Raw genomic sequence first — 17,113 nt, 5'->3', positions numbered from 1 at the left:
GCTGAGCACCTCCCACTCTGTTAAAGTATTTATGCTCCCACCATGCCTGCGACATACTATCATCCCTATTTTATTGATGGGAAGAAAGGCATGGAGAGACTAAGTGACTTGTGCAAGGTTACAGAGGAAAGTCTGTAGCAGAGCAGAGATTGAATCTGGGTTTCCTAAGATCCAGGCTGATGCCCTAACCAATAGATCTTTTCTTGCTCTCCAAACCTAAAGATTTATATCAGTGATAATAGTAAGGATGTGGGAGGACAGGTAATGTGACAGTTCAGACCCTTAGCAACAGAGAGCATGTAATATGTTGTGGCAACAGAGTGATTATGATGTCAGCAGAGTGTGGCAATGACATCACTGTGGCAGTTTAGAAAAGTAGCTTGGTTTGGGTTTTAATGGTGTGGGCCTGTTGGAGCAGCTGGGGTTGAATTTTCTGCATGGGGGACTTGTGAAACAGAGGCTGCTGTGTGTGTCTCTAATGTTTAGTCTAGGTTTCTCCACTACTTTTGTGCCTGAATCAACTATGGTAATTCTTCAGTTTTCCTTATCTTCTTCATCAGCTTTAGGCAATAATGTAGCTCAGGAGCATTAGAGAATGAGTTTTGTTGCCTGTCTAAATCTTCTTATAAAGATGACTTTTGTGGGTCATTCCTCCTTTATAAAATGTCTAAATAAATACCGTGTAGCTTGGGATAAGAGACAGGTTGCACTCTTATTTCAAAAAAGTCAGTTGAAAGAATGCTTTTGACCCTGATTAGTGGCAGATTGCATCTTGCAAGCACTGTTCTGTGTTGAGGGCAGTGAGGGGCTGCTTCATTCTATAGGGTCTTCAGGATGGATTGTACCTCCGGAAAAGAGAAGTTATCTTTCCCAGAGCTCCAGGGAGTGTGTTGGCTGTGCTATGCCATACGATGATGCAGCATACCTCCTTTCGGGCCCCAGCCAAATCTATTGGTTGGTGTAGAAGAGGATGGTTTCATATTTCCACCTCATCCTTGCATAGTTTGGGGCCAGATTTTTAAAGGTATTTGGGTGCTTAAAGATGCAGATAGGTGCCTAGTGGGATTTTCAGAATTGCCTAGGTGCCTAATTCCCAGTGGTTTCAATAGGAGTTAGGCACCATGGTTCTTCTGAAAATCCCACTCGGCACCTATCTACATTTGCAGGTGCTTAAATACCTTTCAAAATCCATCCCTTGGCTTCTTAGGGGTCACTTGCTTAAAAGTACATCTATGCTTTTCCCCAATCTGTGCCAGGACACCCCCAGAGATACCTTGACTTCATCAGATGTCTCCCATGTTGAGACGGAGTCTCTGCATGTTAAAGACCAGGAGACACAAGCCGATTTGGAGCGGCTCAGCAACCTGGAGGGGTCGGAATATTCAGACCAAGCTAGTACAGCATTAAAGGAAATCCAGACAGGGTTTGAATTTACTGTGCAGATAGCTCAGTATAAAGACAACAAGAAGCAGCGGCAGCATGAGAAGATGGTAAGTGGAAGTGAAAATTCAGCCAGAGGTAAGATTATGGTGTATAACGGGAGATGTCATCCAGCCAGGGAGCTCAGCCCCTAAAGGAGAGTGGGAGCATGGGACATCTGAGGTACCTCATGAGGCAGCAGCTTGGATGGACACAGATTAATATTGAACTGACTTGAAATGAAACATTTTGATTTGGTTCAATGAATCAAAATGTTCTGATTTGGGTCAATCTGACCTCAACAAAATAGTTCATTTAGATTTTCCTATAGAAAAATTTTGATTTTGCAGACATTGTATTTTCTGTTGAAAAAAAAAATCAACAGAAAATTCCCAACCAGCTCTATAAAATACCTTTTCAAAGGAAACTGGTAGATATTATAGGATTAGTGAGTCAGTATGTGAATATATAATTGCCCAAAGTTTTAGGTACATGAGTCCAAATCTGTCCCATTAAAGCCTGATTAGGTCTCTTATATCAGCTTAAATATGAATTTATACCTACTCCCAATTTGTACCAGGATGCTTCCAGAGGTACCCCAACATCATCATACATCCCAGATGATATGACAGAGAGCTTGGATGGTAAGAGCCAAGCAGCCCATTTGGAGAACAGGGCAAAGAGAGAAGCTGATGCTTTGCAGCCAGAAGGATTCACCAGCATGGGTGAGATCAGCAATTTGGAGGAGCTGGAACAGCTATGTGGCAGACGCATCACAGCCACTGATCTCGAGCTGGAGAAGATGAGGTGGGATTCTGCACTGACCAGGCTGAAACACAAACATGAAGACAATGAAAAGCAACGGCAGCATGAGAAGACTATGGAGCAGATACGTCAACAGGCAACACCCAGATCAGTAAGTGGGAATGGGAAAAAAGCGGTGGGCATGACAGAGAGGGAAACTATTTCCACACTTCCATAAAGCCTCATTCCTTTGAGTATTCCTTCCTCAAGAACATTTTCATTCTGCTTTTAAATTAGAGGTGGGAATGTGATCCCTACAGCTCACACTGTTGCTCACAGAGAAGTCAAGATATTGCCTCCTCTAAGAACAGTCCCCTAAGACTGTGATACAATTAAAATGAGCTGTTAAAGTACTTTTAACTTGCAAATTAAGTTTATTGGGTAAAGTTCAATGGGCTTAAGACAAACATAGAAGGAATGTTTTCCAAATTATGAATACAATAGAGTAATGGATCTTACTGATGCTTCTACTGATTAACTTATGGCCAGCTTTAGGGGCAGCTGACCTGGGTGCCAGTTTCTGGAGGGCACCAAATCAACATGAGGGGTATGTCACATGGCTCAGCCCTTGTTTAGGTGTTTGTGTTTACTCAGCCACTCAGGGGGGCACCGAAAATGTTTGCCACTCTCGGCAGCAAAAGGTTGAGGGCCTGCCTTGGTTTACCTGCCTCCATAATGAAAGAGGTCAAAGAGGACTTATTGCTAGAATAGTTTCTGAAAGATTTCCTGAGGTACAGTTAGATGACCAAGCCACAAGTATAACCAGAGCAAACAGCTGTGAAGGCAGGTAGATATCTGGTCACCAAGTCTATACAAATTTGGAAGATGGGCCAGGTTTTGCAACTCCTTGTTCACAGAAGTAGCCCTGTTGAAATCACATAGTCAAGGTTTTGTAGGATTTGGTCCATTGTTACCAGGTATCCAGTCTAAAGGAGATAATTTTTTGACAGAGGCAGAAAGGTTTAGAAGATGTGCCACTTGCAAATCTCAGTTGAGTGAGTTTTCCTGATCACTGTTGCTGTCTCTGGGGTTATTTCTCCTCTCACTTTCAACGGTTGGTTACTGGTGTTAGTAGGAGGAATATCAGGCTGTCTATTCCTATATCATCTATGGTAAGATGTACATGTATCTTTAGCATTTCTTGCAGGCTTTGTGCTGTTAGTTAGCGCAAGATAGATAGAAGTGTTTGCATTATTATTTATTATTTGTACTGCAGTAGAGCTTAGGAGCCTCAGTTAGGATGGAGGACTGCACTTGGCAAGGTGCTGTACAAACCCATAGATTTTAAAGTTACCTGTAACACCTTCTGTATGTATAGTTTGGAAACAAGTACTGCAGGAGGGATGTGATCTCACTTACACTGGTATTAAGCAACAGTAACACTAATGGAATTACCAATGTAAATGAGATCAGAATCAGGCCCAGTGTATATTGGCATATTTCAGGCTCAATTAAAGAAAGAAACTGCCAATTCCTTTATTAACATAAGGCCTGACCATTCCCATATAAGGGTTGTGTAAGTACGTATTTGGAGATGATTGCGCTATTGGTTATTGAAAGATGAATTAATATGTGACTATGAGCTCACACAGAGTATGGGCTACACCAGTGGTGTCATCCAGTACAGACCAAAAGGACTGGGTGTGCTGAGCAGCAACATCTGTACAAAGTAGTGTGCAGAATGCGATCTTGCAATGTCATGCATCTCTCTTCCTTTTTCCACAGTTTGGCCAAGGACTCCGTGACCTACTCCAGCCCCAGAACCAGTACACCTTGTTTCTAGACTGCTTCATCTTTATACACCTCATTTACACAGTGAGGGAGCTGGCATTCTATTTCGTTATAAAACACTACTTGTTTTGTTTTGCCATTGTGCTCTATTTCATTTTCAAGAAGATTTTCCAGGATTGCAAAAATAAGAAAAAATGTTGCTAAACCAACAGCACATTTGCTACAGTTGAAACAGATGCTTATCTGTCCTGACTTTTTTCCCACTTTTCCTGCTCCCCATCTCCATTATCCCACCTGCGCTTCACCTAGCATTTCCACTATCATTATATACACAATGCTATAATTTGTGTAAGTTTCACTTACTCCTTTTGAATATTGTAGCTGAATATCATTGTTCAATTACATGTGCGTCCATTAACATATTCAGCATAATTCTGTCACATTCACCTATACTAATAAAGATACATGTAATAGAAATCGCTTTGGAATGTGTCTTTGTCCATTTATTCTCACTTCCCTGGTGGAAGATAGCGGCTTGGCTATGAGCCTTGTTTCTGTGAGGCTGCATGGAAGGGGGCCCACGTGGTTATTTATTCTTGGTGTTTTCTCAGTGAGAAGGTTTACTTGTTCCTAGCTGGGATGTGCCACACTCTTTAGTTCCCACACCATTTCTTTTGAGGATGGGTGGCCCATTTTCACTAACAAGCACTCACATTTATTGCAGCCAAGTTCTGGTGACTGCTGAGATCGCTATAGACTCGGGACCCATAAAGGAAGATTTAGGAGATAATGCTTCTGACCTTTCTGTTGGGACTAAGTCTAGTCAGAATTTGGTGATGTCCCTTTTACACTACCTTTATCATGCAACATAAGGGTCCTCCCACCAGGTGTGGAAAGGTGAGAAGTTGTTTACCCTATGAAACGTCTGGTGAGGAGCTAGTACAATCTCATTCACACTCTCGCAAAGTTAGAATTGGAGCATTATTCAGCCACATGTCCCCATAAACTTTTTTGTATGTATTTAAATCAGTCTAGCATTTGTGTCCTTGTTGTTCCTGCGAGGTCTGCATATGGCATTGTGTACATGATGGGGAAACAACTCAATGAGCATTTTTGGATACCTCAATCCCAACACCTAAAGAGCTGTTCAAGTCAAAGTTTTAGGGGATGATATGGGTGTAATTCAAACATATTCCCGAGTGTGCTTCTTATATGCTTGATCCTGGACAGGAGGATATTCTGTTTGTATTCAAATGGCATTCTGTTTCCATACAGAGCCCATGCTATGCATGGCAACTAGAACAAGCCCTTTGAACCATGTCCATTGACGTAAGTGTATCTCAGACCCAGGTCTAGCTATTGATAAACACTGACCCACTACGGAATGAGTGCAGGTCTCCAAAGTCATCCCACAGCCAGATCTACAGCTCTATATTTTCAAAATAGTGGAAGATCACAAATAGGATTCTCTAGCTTGCATGTGTGCAAAGATCTGCAGTAAATCGAATGATCGATGGCATGATCTTCCTGAGAGGAGGATTGACATGGTAAGTAAGCTGAGGCTGTCTGACATTGATACAACCAACATATGAGAGTTCAGGTAAGTAGTCCAAATAAAATAAGGGTCAAAGGTTTTATTGCAGCTAGATTTCCTCTTCTCCAAGGTTAGATGACAGTTGGCTCACTCCAAACAAGAGACTTTAGGATACTCACCTGTCATACTTTGTGGTTCCTCTGTAATGCAGCAATTAGCCTTAGTTGAGTTCAGCCACACTGTATCTGGAATCCTTGGCAGCACGGGGAGGCTGCTGACTAAAACAGCTGTTCTGGTTGACAAGTGCCATCTCTTATGTTGGCCAGGGAGAGCTGTATTTACTCCAGTGCAATTCTAGGCTACGTCCTCACTATGGGGGGAGGGGGGGGGGGAGTGTCGATTTAATATACGCAAATTCAGCTACGCGAATGGAGTAGCTGAATTCGACGTATCGGAGCCGACTTACCCTGCTGTGAGGACGGCGGCAAATCGACCTCCGCAGCTCCCCCGTCGACGGCGCTTACGCCTACCTTCGCTGGTGGAGTACAAGCGTCGATTCGGGGATTGATTATCGCGTCCCAACGAGACACGATAATTCGATCCCCGAGAGATCGATTTCTACCCGCCGATTCAGGCGGGTAGTGTAGACCTGCCCCAGCTTACAACTGTAATTGAGATTTTGCAGCAAGTCAAGCAGCTGGGATATCACTTGTGTAAAATCCAATCAGCCTGAGAACCCTTTCGATTACAGATATTTCTATCAGCATCAGTGTGGAGACACCAAATCAAGTCTACCCATATAAAGGTGTTCCCTTCTGTAGTTCTGTAATTCCACAGTGTTTCCAATGTGAACTTCCTAACAGATGTCTGCATGTCTGTGATAGCTTAGGAGTTGATTGGATGTTTGTACACATTTTTAAAATAGCTCGGACTGACAGAGGAATTTGAATGGCTGATGACAGTTAAACTGTGTTATTAAGCCAGAAATGAAGAGATTAAAATTATTAGTGCAAACACAAATGTAAACACTTTATAAGTGTAATTACCTGTCTCCAATAACCTGGGATGGTAGTGGCTAAAAGTGCCATGGAGTTGAAAGGGGAAAAATGAGGATTTTAGTGGGAAGTGTCCCATTGACAGATGAGACATACATTCCCTGCAACACAAAAGACTTAGTACGACAGATAGCACAAGAGTCAAAGGACCTTGGCAACAGAGCTGGGTTACTGTAGCAACAGGGAAATGGTGACTATGGTATCATGATATCAGTGAAATTGTTTCTACAGTTAGTTTGGTTTGGGTTTGAACTTTCTGTGGATGGGAGACTGGGATCCTTGTGAAATGGAAACTGTTGTTTGAGAAACCAACTTCAAACAAAGTTTATTTCTTTCTCTGTGCCTAAATCTTATGTGACAAGAGCTATATTAACTTTCCTTCATAGGTTTTCTTCTGTAAGTTATCTGAGGCTTCAGACGACTGTCATAAATGGGCTTTTGGGAGCAGGAATAGACATCAATGAGGGGGGAGAGTTCAGTAAGTGGGAAGATCCGGGGCAGCCAAGCAAGGGTCCCCTGTGACCAGATGACATTGAGTGGGAAGAGATGCAGCTAAAGGTTGAGTTAACTAGGCTGACCTACCACAATGAGAAATAAAGAGAGTGGCAGCGTAAGAAGATGGAGCAAATGTGTCAACAGGACCCATTCAGAGAGGTAAGTGGAGCTAGGCTGCCTGTTACTTCTTTGTGTCAGAACGTTGCCAGGCAGTAGCAACGTGTTGGGAAATGTGGGTTAAGCAGTAATAAGGCCTTCTACTAGAAGAGAAGCTTTCAAGAGAAGAACATCTAAGGAGTACCAACAAGCACAATCAGCAGCGGGCTGTCCTACCATCAACCAGAGTCACTAGCAATGCCTAACTGATTCTGTCTGTTCAAACAACAGTTGCACTAGATCTTTGTTCTGTGTTTGTGCACAGCCAAGCACAATGGGGACCTGATCCATGACTGTGGCTCCTAGCCACTACCACAATGAAAAATAACAGTAATATAATATAACATGAATTATTGGCATTTATTATTATTTCACACGTACACTGCGGTAGCACCTAAAGGCCACAACCAGCTCATGCCCCATTGTGCTAGGCAACAGACAAACATAATGGACAGTCCCAGCCCCAATTGAAGGTGGTTTAGAGTGGTGGTGCTATAGAGTGGCACAGGCAAAAAGGACTGGGCCATGCTGAGCAGAGGAGTCTGTGACTGGGAGCATCAAGGACATAAGCATGTAATGTCACACACAGTTTTCCCCTACAGTTTGATGAGGTGCTCCGGGGCATTTGCCTGTCCACAACCAGCTTGCATTGTTCCTGTATTACTTCATCTTCATATCCATTATGAGGAAACTGAGCTCTTTCATTATGAGGCATCTTTTGTTCTGCATTGCTGCTACCGTAATCTACTTCATTAAAGCCTTCCTGTATCATTCACATGCTTTTCTTTGTGCACTTTCAATATACTCAGGCTGGGGAAACCAGTCCTCCATGCATTTGAGTGTCTTGTACACAATAGCCAAACCACTGTCTATGGAAGAAAAGGGTTGTTAGACGATATGGGCACACATCACTGTGCTTCTCCAATACTTGTTCTCTATTAGGATGTTGTTCTGAGTGCCTTTGCTTGTGCTAAATATACTCACGTAGACTACTCTGTGTATGGCAACTAAAATGAGGCACAGTGAGCTTAGTCCAGAGTCACACATACCCCAGATCTGTGCCACACTATGAGCATTTATCAAGTGCAAGGCCACTTCTCCCAAGAAGATTTCTGCAATATTGTCTCCTTAGGAGACCAACATTCAGACTGGATTGACTTGAAGATCCAATGACATTTTCAAACATTTTGGTGAACACGGACCAAATTTCAAGTGATCTGGCTTGGCATTTGGATAAGTGTAAATTATAAGTGGATAAGTGCAAATTATAAGTGAAATTTGGATAACTGCCAGCTGTGGTTCCTCACTGCCTCGCCAGCCACTCATTCTGCTCAGTGCTTCACCAGCCACTCGCTCACCAGCCTGCTGTCAGTCACCTTCTGCTCTTGCATGCTGGGCAGAAACACAGTCTCACCACAACTGATTTCAGCTCTGATTGAGCCTTTAAAATAATAAAAAGGCTCCTAATAAAGCCTATTTAGCTCTTTCTTCGAACAGGGAGGACCCTTGGGGAGGATCCACACCTCCTGGCTGGGATGCCTGTCCCCCACTCCTTTTACTTTCACAGGGGTCTTGCATTTGAGCCCAGGGCTTAACGAGGTCCTTTCAGCTGAGGTGACCCCCTCATTTGGGACAGGTTAAGCACAGTTCTGTTCCCTTTTATTCACACAATAATGACAACATTGGTAACAGCATTTCACTACCCCTGCATTCAGTACTAACGTGATTTGTAACGCAACACCAGCCAAAGTTGATTACTTTGAGCAACACACCACTCTATCTGCCGGATATCTAAGCACAGCAGGAGCAAACTGTATTTACATGAACACACCTACAGTCTCTTCCCCTCCCAGCTAGCTGTCAGGGGAGAATTCATTCAGACCCTGCTTACATCTGCAAAGAAAAGCTGGAAAACATGATGTCATTGTACCCTAAAGCCTCAGAAATAGGACAGCCAATAAAAAGAGCACAAAATTCATTATTAAAAAAAAGCATGATGATTCCCACCATTTTAAGGTCTATCTCATTATTTTTGAATGCTTGACATCGACAGTACTGAACTCAACAAAAACATTTGCCAACCTGCCTGCCATCCAAAGCCAACTTTCCCACAGCTTTATTCTCAAATTCCCTCAGAGCCAGGTGTGCAGCACCACATTCAAGAGGCAGTAGAAAGCACTGGCCTGCTAGTAAGCAAAGATCTGCAGGAACATGAGAGAAACAAGACTGGGTCTGTCTCAGGGGAGGATTTCATCCTTAACAACCCGCTAAATAAAGAGGATGAGACATTGGAAACAAAATTAAAAGAAATCTTTTTGTGGGAAGGGAAAATTGTTCAAAAAAAAAAAAAAAAAAGACATCACAATGGAGATGGTTTTGTGCCATATTTTGTTTTAATTAGTGAAATGCAGCTGGTGTTACTAGCCTGAAGCAAAACCCTAGATCTGAATAGTCCCCTAACTTTGGGAGACTTGGATCTAGCAGCTGAAAATTCCAGACTCAACTTCAGCTGAAACACCAGAAAAGTTTTGATCCTGATATAAATCCAAATTTTGAGGCTCAGGGGTGAGGATATATGTGCTATTTCTTTAAATCTGTAGCAGGAATCCAGGCAGGAGGGGAATAGGGTAGGCTGTTATTATTATTTACTATTTAATTATTACTCTAGGCAGAAGTGCTATGGTGAAGCAGAGCACAAGAGATGAGTTAAATTAGGTGCCTACTTATGAATTAAAATGTGTGTGACTGCATGGGTGTGGGGGAGGGATCTTAAATCTCCCCAGCTTTCGATGGCAGTAATGAATCCCAGCTGCTTGAGCCCTTCAACTCTGGCAATCAGTTTCCATAAGGTTTCATTTTCAAGTCACTCTTTGCAAGGAAATAGTCCGGAAACTTTTTTTTTTATTAATTATTATTCATTAAAGCTGTTTCATGAAGCTCAAATGCCAGCTCTATTAACAAGGAATTTGCCTGAGCTCTGATCCCCCTAAGCTACATTTTGAACTTAAGATGAACTATTGTATATACAAGTTTTGCAAAGCCCAGTTGAAATGTTCCCATTTTGTAATCTTAATTCCAGTGGAAGAATTTTTTTTTTTTGAGGGAGTGCCCGGACAAGTAAGCCCCAAAGTGAAAGTTTAGCTAAGAACAAAAGTGAAACCTCTCCATTTTATTTGTCCCAGTTGGGTGAAATACAAAAAGCAAGCAATCAGCATTAATAGTAGAAAGGAAATCAGATGTTTAAAAATCTTGGCCTTAAATAATGTAAATTTATTACACAGGAATTTTAAAAAACAACACATGATTTTAATCTGACAGTGTCTCTTTAAGTAGTTTCATTTTCTTGCTAGTCAATGCCAGGGGTTTGAAAAGACATCAGGTTTCTGTTAGACATAGCTATACCTCAGCAAGATCATGTGTAATCCTCTGACCCAGTGAGCATCTCAGAGGCTCTGCATCATTTGATTATAGCATCACATATCTGACAAAGAGCTCCACCCCTTACCAGTAAGCAGCTTTTAGGGGAAGATAGACGAGAAGCAACTGGGCAGAATAACAGCTGAAGGAAGGTTGTTGCTAGGGGGAAGAAGGGGACACCTGCTACTACCTCTGCCTTGGGAGGCTTCAACAAGCTGCAGAGGTAGGTGGTCTGATCCCCTATGCGTGGGAGGGTAAGGGGAGAAAAAGGGAAAGCACTTAACTTAGTAGCTTTGAGACTATTGATTGAGTGAGTGCATCACCCTTTATCCAGGACTCCTAATTATAGGTGCATCTTCTGTTTGCTCTTGGGTGTTGTATTCTGTAGAGAACAGGGAAGAGTGACCTACTTTTAGAGGCACCCTTACCTCATATACCCCTTAGGTTAAGTGATTTGGAGGAGCAATAAGGTGTGGGGAACTGTTTGCCTGCCTTTATTTGTGTGATGTGTGTGACACTTGATTGTCTTTAATTTTAGGATGGTTAATAGCATCTGTGCTGCTGATTGCTCTGTGTACACAACAGGTGTGGGGGTTGATTAGAGTGTAACAAAATAAAGATGACAAATCTTCTGCCCTCCTTGTTCTTACTTGCTGCTATTTTAGCAGGCAGCCTGTGCTTGCAGACAACTAGAAGGGAATGATCAGGTGCAATTTCTCTGCTTAAATGCATAGAGTACTAAAACTTTTGCTCTTATTAGTCCTGATTGGATGCTTTCTCTCAGTCACCTGATAAATAGTTCAAGTGCCAGTACTGATGTCTTTAGCACATGTGTGTGTATATGTAGTATTATTTCTTCATAGTATAGGAACTTTCCCAAAGTGAGGGGGGATGGGCTGGTGGACAGTGGTTGTTCATAGCATAAGAACTTTCCCAAGCTCCAAGTGTACTGTAATCATTCTCATTTGGGAGATGGGGAGGAGAGTTTTTAAACCATTTGGATTTATAAAAATAATTAAATATAGTTGTGTTGGAGAACAATGGTTCTAGATCCCACCTTCTAGCTTAAATGTCATCGGATTCTGCTATGACATGTGGCTCACATGGAATCAGATTCAGCTCTCATTTGCACTGGTGTAATTGAAGCCACAGGAGTTACTGCTGATTTACACTCATATAACTGAGAGCCAAATTTTCCTGGTAGCACATCTCTCACTTTCTGTAAGTGGACAATCAGGGCCTTGCTGCTAGAAGTATTAGGGCCTGGTGCTGCAAACACTTGCACATGTGAGTAACTTCACTCTTATGAGTAGTGAGCCTACCAATGGACTTAGCCTCACTGTGAGGATGCCTCCGTTTAAATTCCAATATAGCAAATTCTCTTCCCCAGTTACAGAGAGTCTCTGTGTATTGTCATCATAAATAATTTGTGTCCAAAGTGTCAGATCGTGAAACTGAAATTTCTAGAAATGTTCTTGAATTACCATTTTCAATGTGCTGGTTGTCCGTCTGATAAGATTTTTTTGACATAGAATGAGTGTTTAATAGTCCTTTCTCTCCTGCACCCTCCCCATAAATAAACTCATTTGGTAATGACTCGACAAAGGCAATTGCTATATTCATGGCTTTTCTTAAAAAAAGAAACCCCTAATAGACTGCCTAGGTGAAAACATGCAGTGTCCCAGTTAGGGTAATCTATGTGCCAGAAATACTCTTTTGTAACTGGCTTCCTTCTCTCTTCACACCTAGAGATTGCTGATGGCTCAGCATCTCTGTGTGTGGGTGATGCAGGTGAGTGAACCAAAATGGTCATTCCATTTCCTAAACCCCATGTCCTCTCAAGGAGGTATCAATTACTTTTCAGTGACAGGGATTTGGCCCCTTCTTCTAAAGTGCATAACGCTTCCAGCTCTTCTCCCAGGGCCTGACCCAACTCACACTGTAATCAATGGTAATCTTTCTACTGACCTCAGCCATCAGCCCTTCAGTGTCTTGCAAAGTACAGACAAGGTGTCAGAATCATGTTTGTTTCAATATTATAGCAGTGTGAACAGAAACAAACAAACTTCACTTCTACATCGATCCCTCTGCAGCTGTACGCCTTCCAGACATTCACACCACTCTTTGTTAATACAGTATTCCATTGGACAAAGATGCAATTAGCAAAGCATTTTGGCGCAAGTTGTACAGCATTGTATTAGAGTCCTGTCAGCAGCAGGGCATCGGGGGTTGGAGGGTGGGGGGGGGAGGGGGATGACTGTTATTGTCTGGGGGGGGGGGGGGTGGCTTGTTATTGCCATTACAAAATGAGTAAGATTCTTTTAGATTAAAAGTGGGCCTGTTTTAAACTGGGGGGAAAGAGGTCCCATCTCTGCAATTAAAATGGCAACATGTGGCCAATTTTGTGAATTGCAGTGAAACATACAAGTCTCAAACGTCCTTGTTTTCAAAGTTTTGTGTGACTGTTCTTCACAGGCCTTTGGCCAGAGCTTTAACTCTGTCCCACTGAACTCAAAGGAACTATTTGCATGTGTAAGGATCAGCTGGTCTCTAATTAGTAGCATTCGGTGTGCTGCTTTGGGGTCCAACCATGTAGCTAACTTTGAGATTAGTCCATTTAAATCACTGAGATGACCCATGGGCATAATGTCACTCATGTTCCTAGTGTTTGCAAGAGGAAGCTCTGGGTCTTCTGCCCAGTGTGACCCGAAGTCGTGGGTGACAGCTGCAAAATCAAGACAAATATCTTCCCCTATAGCAGCATATTTGGGGCTAGGACTAGCTTCTCTGTGGACTCTTCTGCTGGCTAGTCCCGCTGCAAGCAGCTGGCCATTTGGGCTGATCGTGAGGTGATGACTTTGGATTTGTTTGCTTCCTTTATGAACATAACAATTTTGCTCCCTGCTGTGTATCAACAGTAAGTGCATGTGCTAGCTCCTTCAAATATGTGAACTATATCGTCCATTACATTAATAAGTAAGGATTATTTCATGCCCCTACAGGTATGATGCAGAAATGAACATGTTTCTTTTAATTGCTTGTAAGACACACATTCTCATGCTTGGTTTCAGAGTAGCAGCCGTGTTAGTCTGTATCCGCAAAAAGAACAGGAGTACTTGTGGCACCTTAGAGACTAACAAATTTATTTGAGCATAAGCTTCTTCTTTTAAATTTGAGTGGTGTTTTTAAATTGATGTCTTTAAAAAAATTAAATGAAAATGATGGGGCTGGCGGGGAGGGAGGTAGCTGTTTGCCTTGGGTTTGGAAAATGCTAAAATGTTCTGGGGGTTTAGATTTATGTATGCTTGAGATGTATTATGGGGGACTTTTAAATTTAAAAGGGAATGAGTGGACAGGCCTTGGAGAGACCAGGGCAGAGGAAAAGAGGGCACCCCTGAGAGTGGGAGTAATAAGACCTAGGAGGACCACACTCCGCAGCAGAGAGGCACATTCCAGAGTGAGGTGGGGGGAGATGGGATGCCATGGGGATGCTCTACAGAGTACAGGGAAAAGAAAAGGCCGTTCTTGAAAGGGGGGAAGAGAGAAGAAAAAGGATGAGGTGCCTCATAAAAATGCTGGAGGAGCAGCCCCTGATGGGGGAATGGGATTACTATACATCCCAGCCCCACCAGATGTGAATAATAGGCCGTCAGGCTTCCCCACCAAGAAGATAACAAAGTGAAGAGGGAGTCAAGCCTTGCAGGGGTAAAGACATGCTTGTGGGCTGGTGGATCAAGGAGCTTAGGGAGGTGCCTATAGGTATGGATAAGTATCCGATTGCTCAGATGCTGTCTGAAATAATCCCATATTACAACACCTTGGTTTTCACTGGTTTCATATGTATTGATCTAATGCTCGTGGATGGCAGTGTGCTTTTTTAAAAAATGCATTTTTGTGATATCCCACCGCTGTAATGAAGCATCACTGCTTCTGACCCAGTCCCTGCTGCACTGAGTGCCAAGTTCAGCTTTCACATTCTCATGTTAAAGATCCTACACACTTCACTCCAGCCGGTAGCTCTGCCTTGCTCACTTGTCAAAACAGATATTGTGACCAATACTACTTAGCTTGAAGATCTCCCGACTAAGTTCTCACCACTGCTTAGCATTAAGGACTCCCATCCAGATAGATGCCATGCCAGATGCTGCTTAGCCTGGAGGCTTGCTATCCAAACATTGACTTTGGGGAGCACAGGCTGTGAGTTAGTGGAAGCTCTTACTACTTTCTAGCATTTACCCCATTCACTGTGTCCAGAGGGTAGCTTAGACACAAATTTTAGCTATGATCTCTGTTAATATCATGGGTCTGAGGGAGAGATTTGAAACAGGGTGAGTAAGGACTTGCGATGAACAAGACAAGTGGTTTGGGAATCAGTGTGGTTTTATCCATCCTGTGATTTATATGGAAGAGTATCTGCTTGGATGGAAATGAGAAAGCAGGGTTGCTAAGGCCTAACTGGCTTAATCTTAAGAAACCTATTTAGAGTCTTGAAAAATATAACAAAAGTAACGATTCTCTTTATCCATGCTCTGGTTTTTGGTCTCTCAGAACTTGAGTAGTTGCCTATGGCTCTTATTCTGCAAAGGACATAAGCAAGTGCTTAACTTTAAGGTCAAGAGTAGTCCCGTGGACTTCAATGGGACTATTTGCGTACTTAAACATGTGCTTAAGTGCTCTACTGGATCAAAGCTTATGTGAGCCCCATGGCCTAGTCTGATTAACTCAGTCCTCGTGTTTCACCATGTGTAAATTGGGGCTAATACCTCCCTACCTCAGAAGCATGGTAAAGGTTAATTCATTAGTGTAGAGAGGAATGATTCAAAGGCAGAGGGAATTACTAACATTTGAATTGTCTCAGGGTGCCCTCTTTTGGAGCTTCTGAATCACTGCATTGGACTCAGGCGTATCTTCAACAGTCTTCTCTCTTGCTAACACCTGCACTCTGTAATTGGGGGCTTTGGGTTTAGGTATGTTTTTAAAAATGTGAGGGGTCCTTTTATCGCAATTAAATGCAAAATCAGAAGGTGTAATCTGATTTTGGAGGTTTACTGAAGCGCTTATCTTAGTCCTCGACCCTGTGCTGTTTCCAATGAGATATCAACAAGGAGCAGTTTTTGACCTCTACACTTAATTGGCTGTCAGCCCAATGTGGCAAAAGAGGCTCTATTCTGATATAAACAGGTACATCGACTGTGATTTCCAGAGGATCCGAAGGAAGGTAGGTATCCAAATTTCATTACATTTCAGTGAGATATGGGCATCTCACTTCCTTTGAAAATCTCATCCTTTGTCAGTAGACCGTGAACTGTGTCTCCTGGCTGGCTTTCTAACCAAAGATCTCTAAAAATAAGATGGTACCTGGTCTAAGGCAGATCATTTAGAAAATAGTTTCAGATGGTATGTTATCTAATAGAAGCAGAGAGCAGGATGGGGTCCAAACAACAATTTGTCTATGGCTTAAACCAAAGCTGCAAAATTGTTATGGAAATTTACCAAAGTACAAAATTTGCGTGCATAGGCTGATGGGTGGGGGTGGAGGAGGATGGGAGGTTTTTACTTATCTCTCAAAATAAATAACTTGCCCTAGGCATGAGGGTAATTAGAAATTCTTGAGGTTGGCTTAACCAATTACTCCAGTCATAGAGGGTTAAAGAAACATTTTTTTTTTGTCAGGCCTCTAATAAGCTTGAAGTCTGTCTTGAGAGGGTTCAGGGGATAGTCCATTGTCCGTTGGAGAGGAAGGAGGATAGTTGAATATTTCTACTAGCCTAGAGAAGTTGTTCCATCTTATTTCTATTGTCTAGAGTCCTTTCTTTTATTCACTGGAATGTTCTCCTGCATCCTCACTCTGCTTGATTCCATGGGACATCCTGGATTTGGAACTGAAGGCTCCTCTCAAACACCTACATTCCTGGATCAGCTAACCTTTTAAGCAGGGATTATATAGTGTGTATGGAATGCACCTAGAGGAGGAAGAGCGCCAATGACAATACCAGGGCATCAAAGGTGGTGGGAGGAGAAGAGTCACTCCCCTGTTTAAAATGAAGTGTCTGTTCTGCTTGATCTTTGTTGGCCCAGTGTACTCTCGCTTTCTACTGCCTGCCTGCTTACTCTCCTGCCCCAAACCTGGAACCCAGTCCGGATCTAGGGGAGTCCTTTCATCTACTTTAACAGCAGCTTCATCAAGTGCTTCTATTTTCCAGCGTCTCATAATGGGGTATCATGAGACTCCCCAGCCCATGATATCACAGTGATGCAGCAATCAGAACAGAGATGTAGTGACTCACCAAGGCCACAATAAACTAAGGACCAAGTTTCATGGATACATTATCCAGGTTGAGCCTGCCAAGCCGCAGTGAGAATTTTGGATCAGTTGAATCTGAAGATGATGTAGCTGTATGTTGCCCTGTGCAGCATCATGTTGTGGGCTGTTTCAGATTCTGTTCTGCTTAAAAGGGCACCGGGGCCTCGTATTACCCCAGCTTGGTTTTACCGTGGCAGC

At 42.7% G+C, this 17,113-nt stretch overlaps 1 protein-coding gene across 1 annotated transcript; it reads left to right on the top strand.

Annotated features, from left to right (window-relative positions):
- The first annotated feature begins 478 nt into the window (after positions 1-478).
- LOC112114140 lies at positions 479-4,158 on the top strand. The gene is made up of 4 exons (XM_026652535.1): positions 479-526; positions 1,257-1,490; positions 2,000-2,335; positions 3,949-4,158. The coding sequence occupies exons 1-4, from the start codon at positions 479-481 to the stop codon at positions 4,156-4,158; spliced, it is 828 nt and encodes a 275-aa protein (XP_026508320.1).
- The last annotated feature ends 12,955 nt before the right edge of the window (positions 4,159-17,113 follow it).

Source organism: Terrapene carolina, unplaced genomic scaffold (genome assembly GCF_002925995.2).
Source record: "Terrapene carolina triunguis isolate 2854851 unplaced genomic scaffold, T_m_triunguis-2.0 Scaffold120, whole genome shotgun sequence".
NCBI lineage: Eukaryota > Metazoa > Chordata > Testudines > Emydidae > Terrapene > Terrapene triunguis.
The sequence above is the reverse complement of the archived record's forward strand: the minus strand, read 5'-3'. Positions and strand labels throughout refer to the sequence as shown.

Coding starts and splice junctions, on each gene's coding strand:
- LOC112114140 (XM_026652535.1), top strand. CDS start 479: ATGTTTAGTCTAGGTTTCTCCACTACTTTTGTGCCTGAATCAACTATG. Junction 527..1,256: donor TTGTGCCTGAATCAACTATG/GTAATTCTTCAG, acceptor AATCTGTGCCAG/GACACCCCCAGAGATACCTT. Junction 1,491..1,999: donor AGCGGCAGCATGAGAAGATG/GTAAGTGGAAGT, acceptor AATTTGTACCAG/GATGCTTCCAGAGGTACCCC.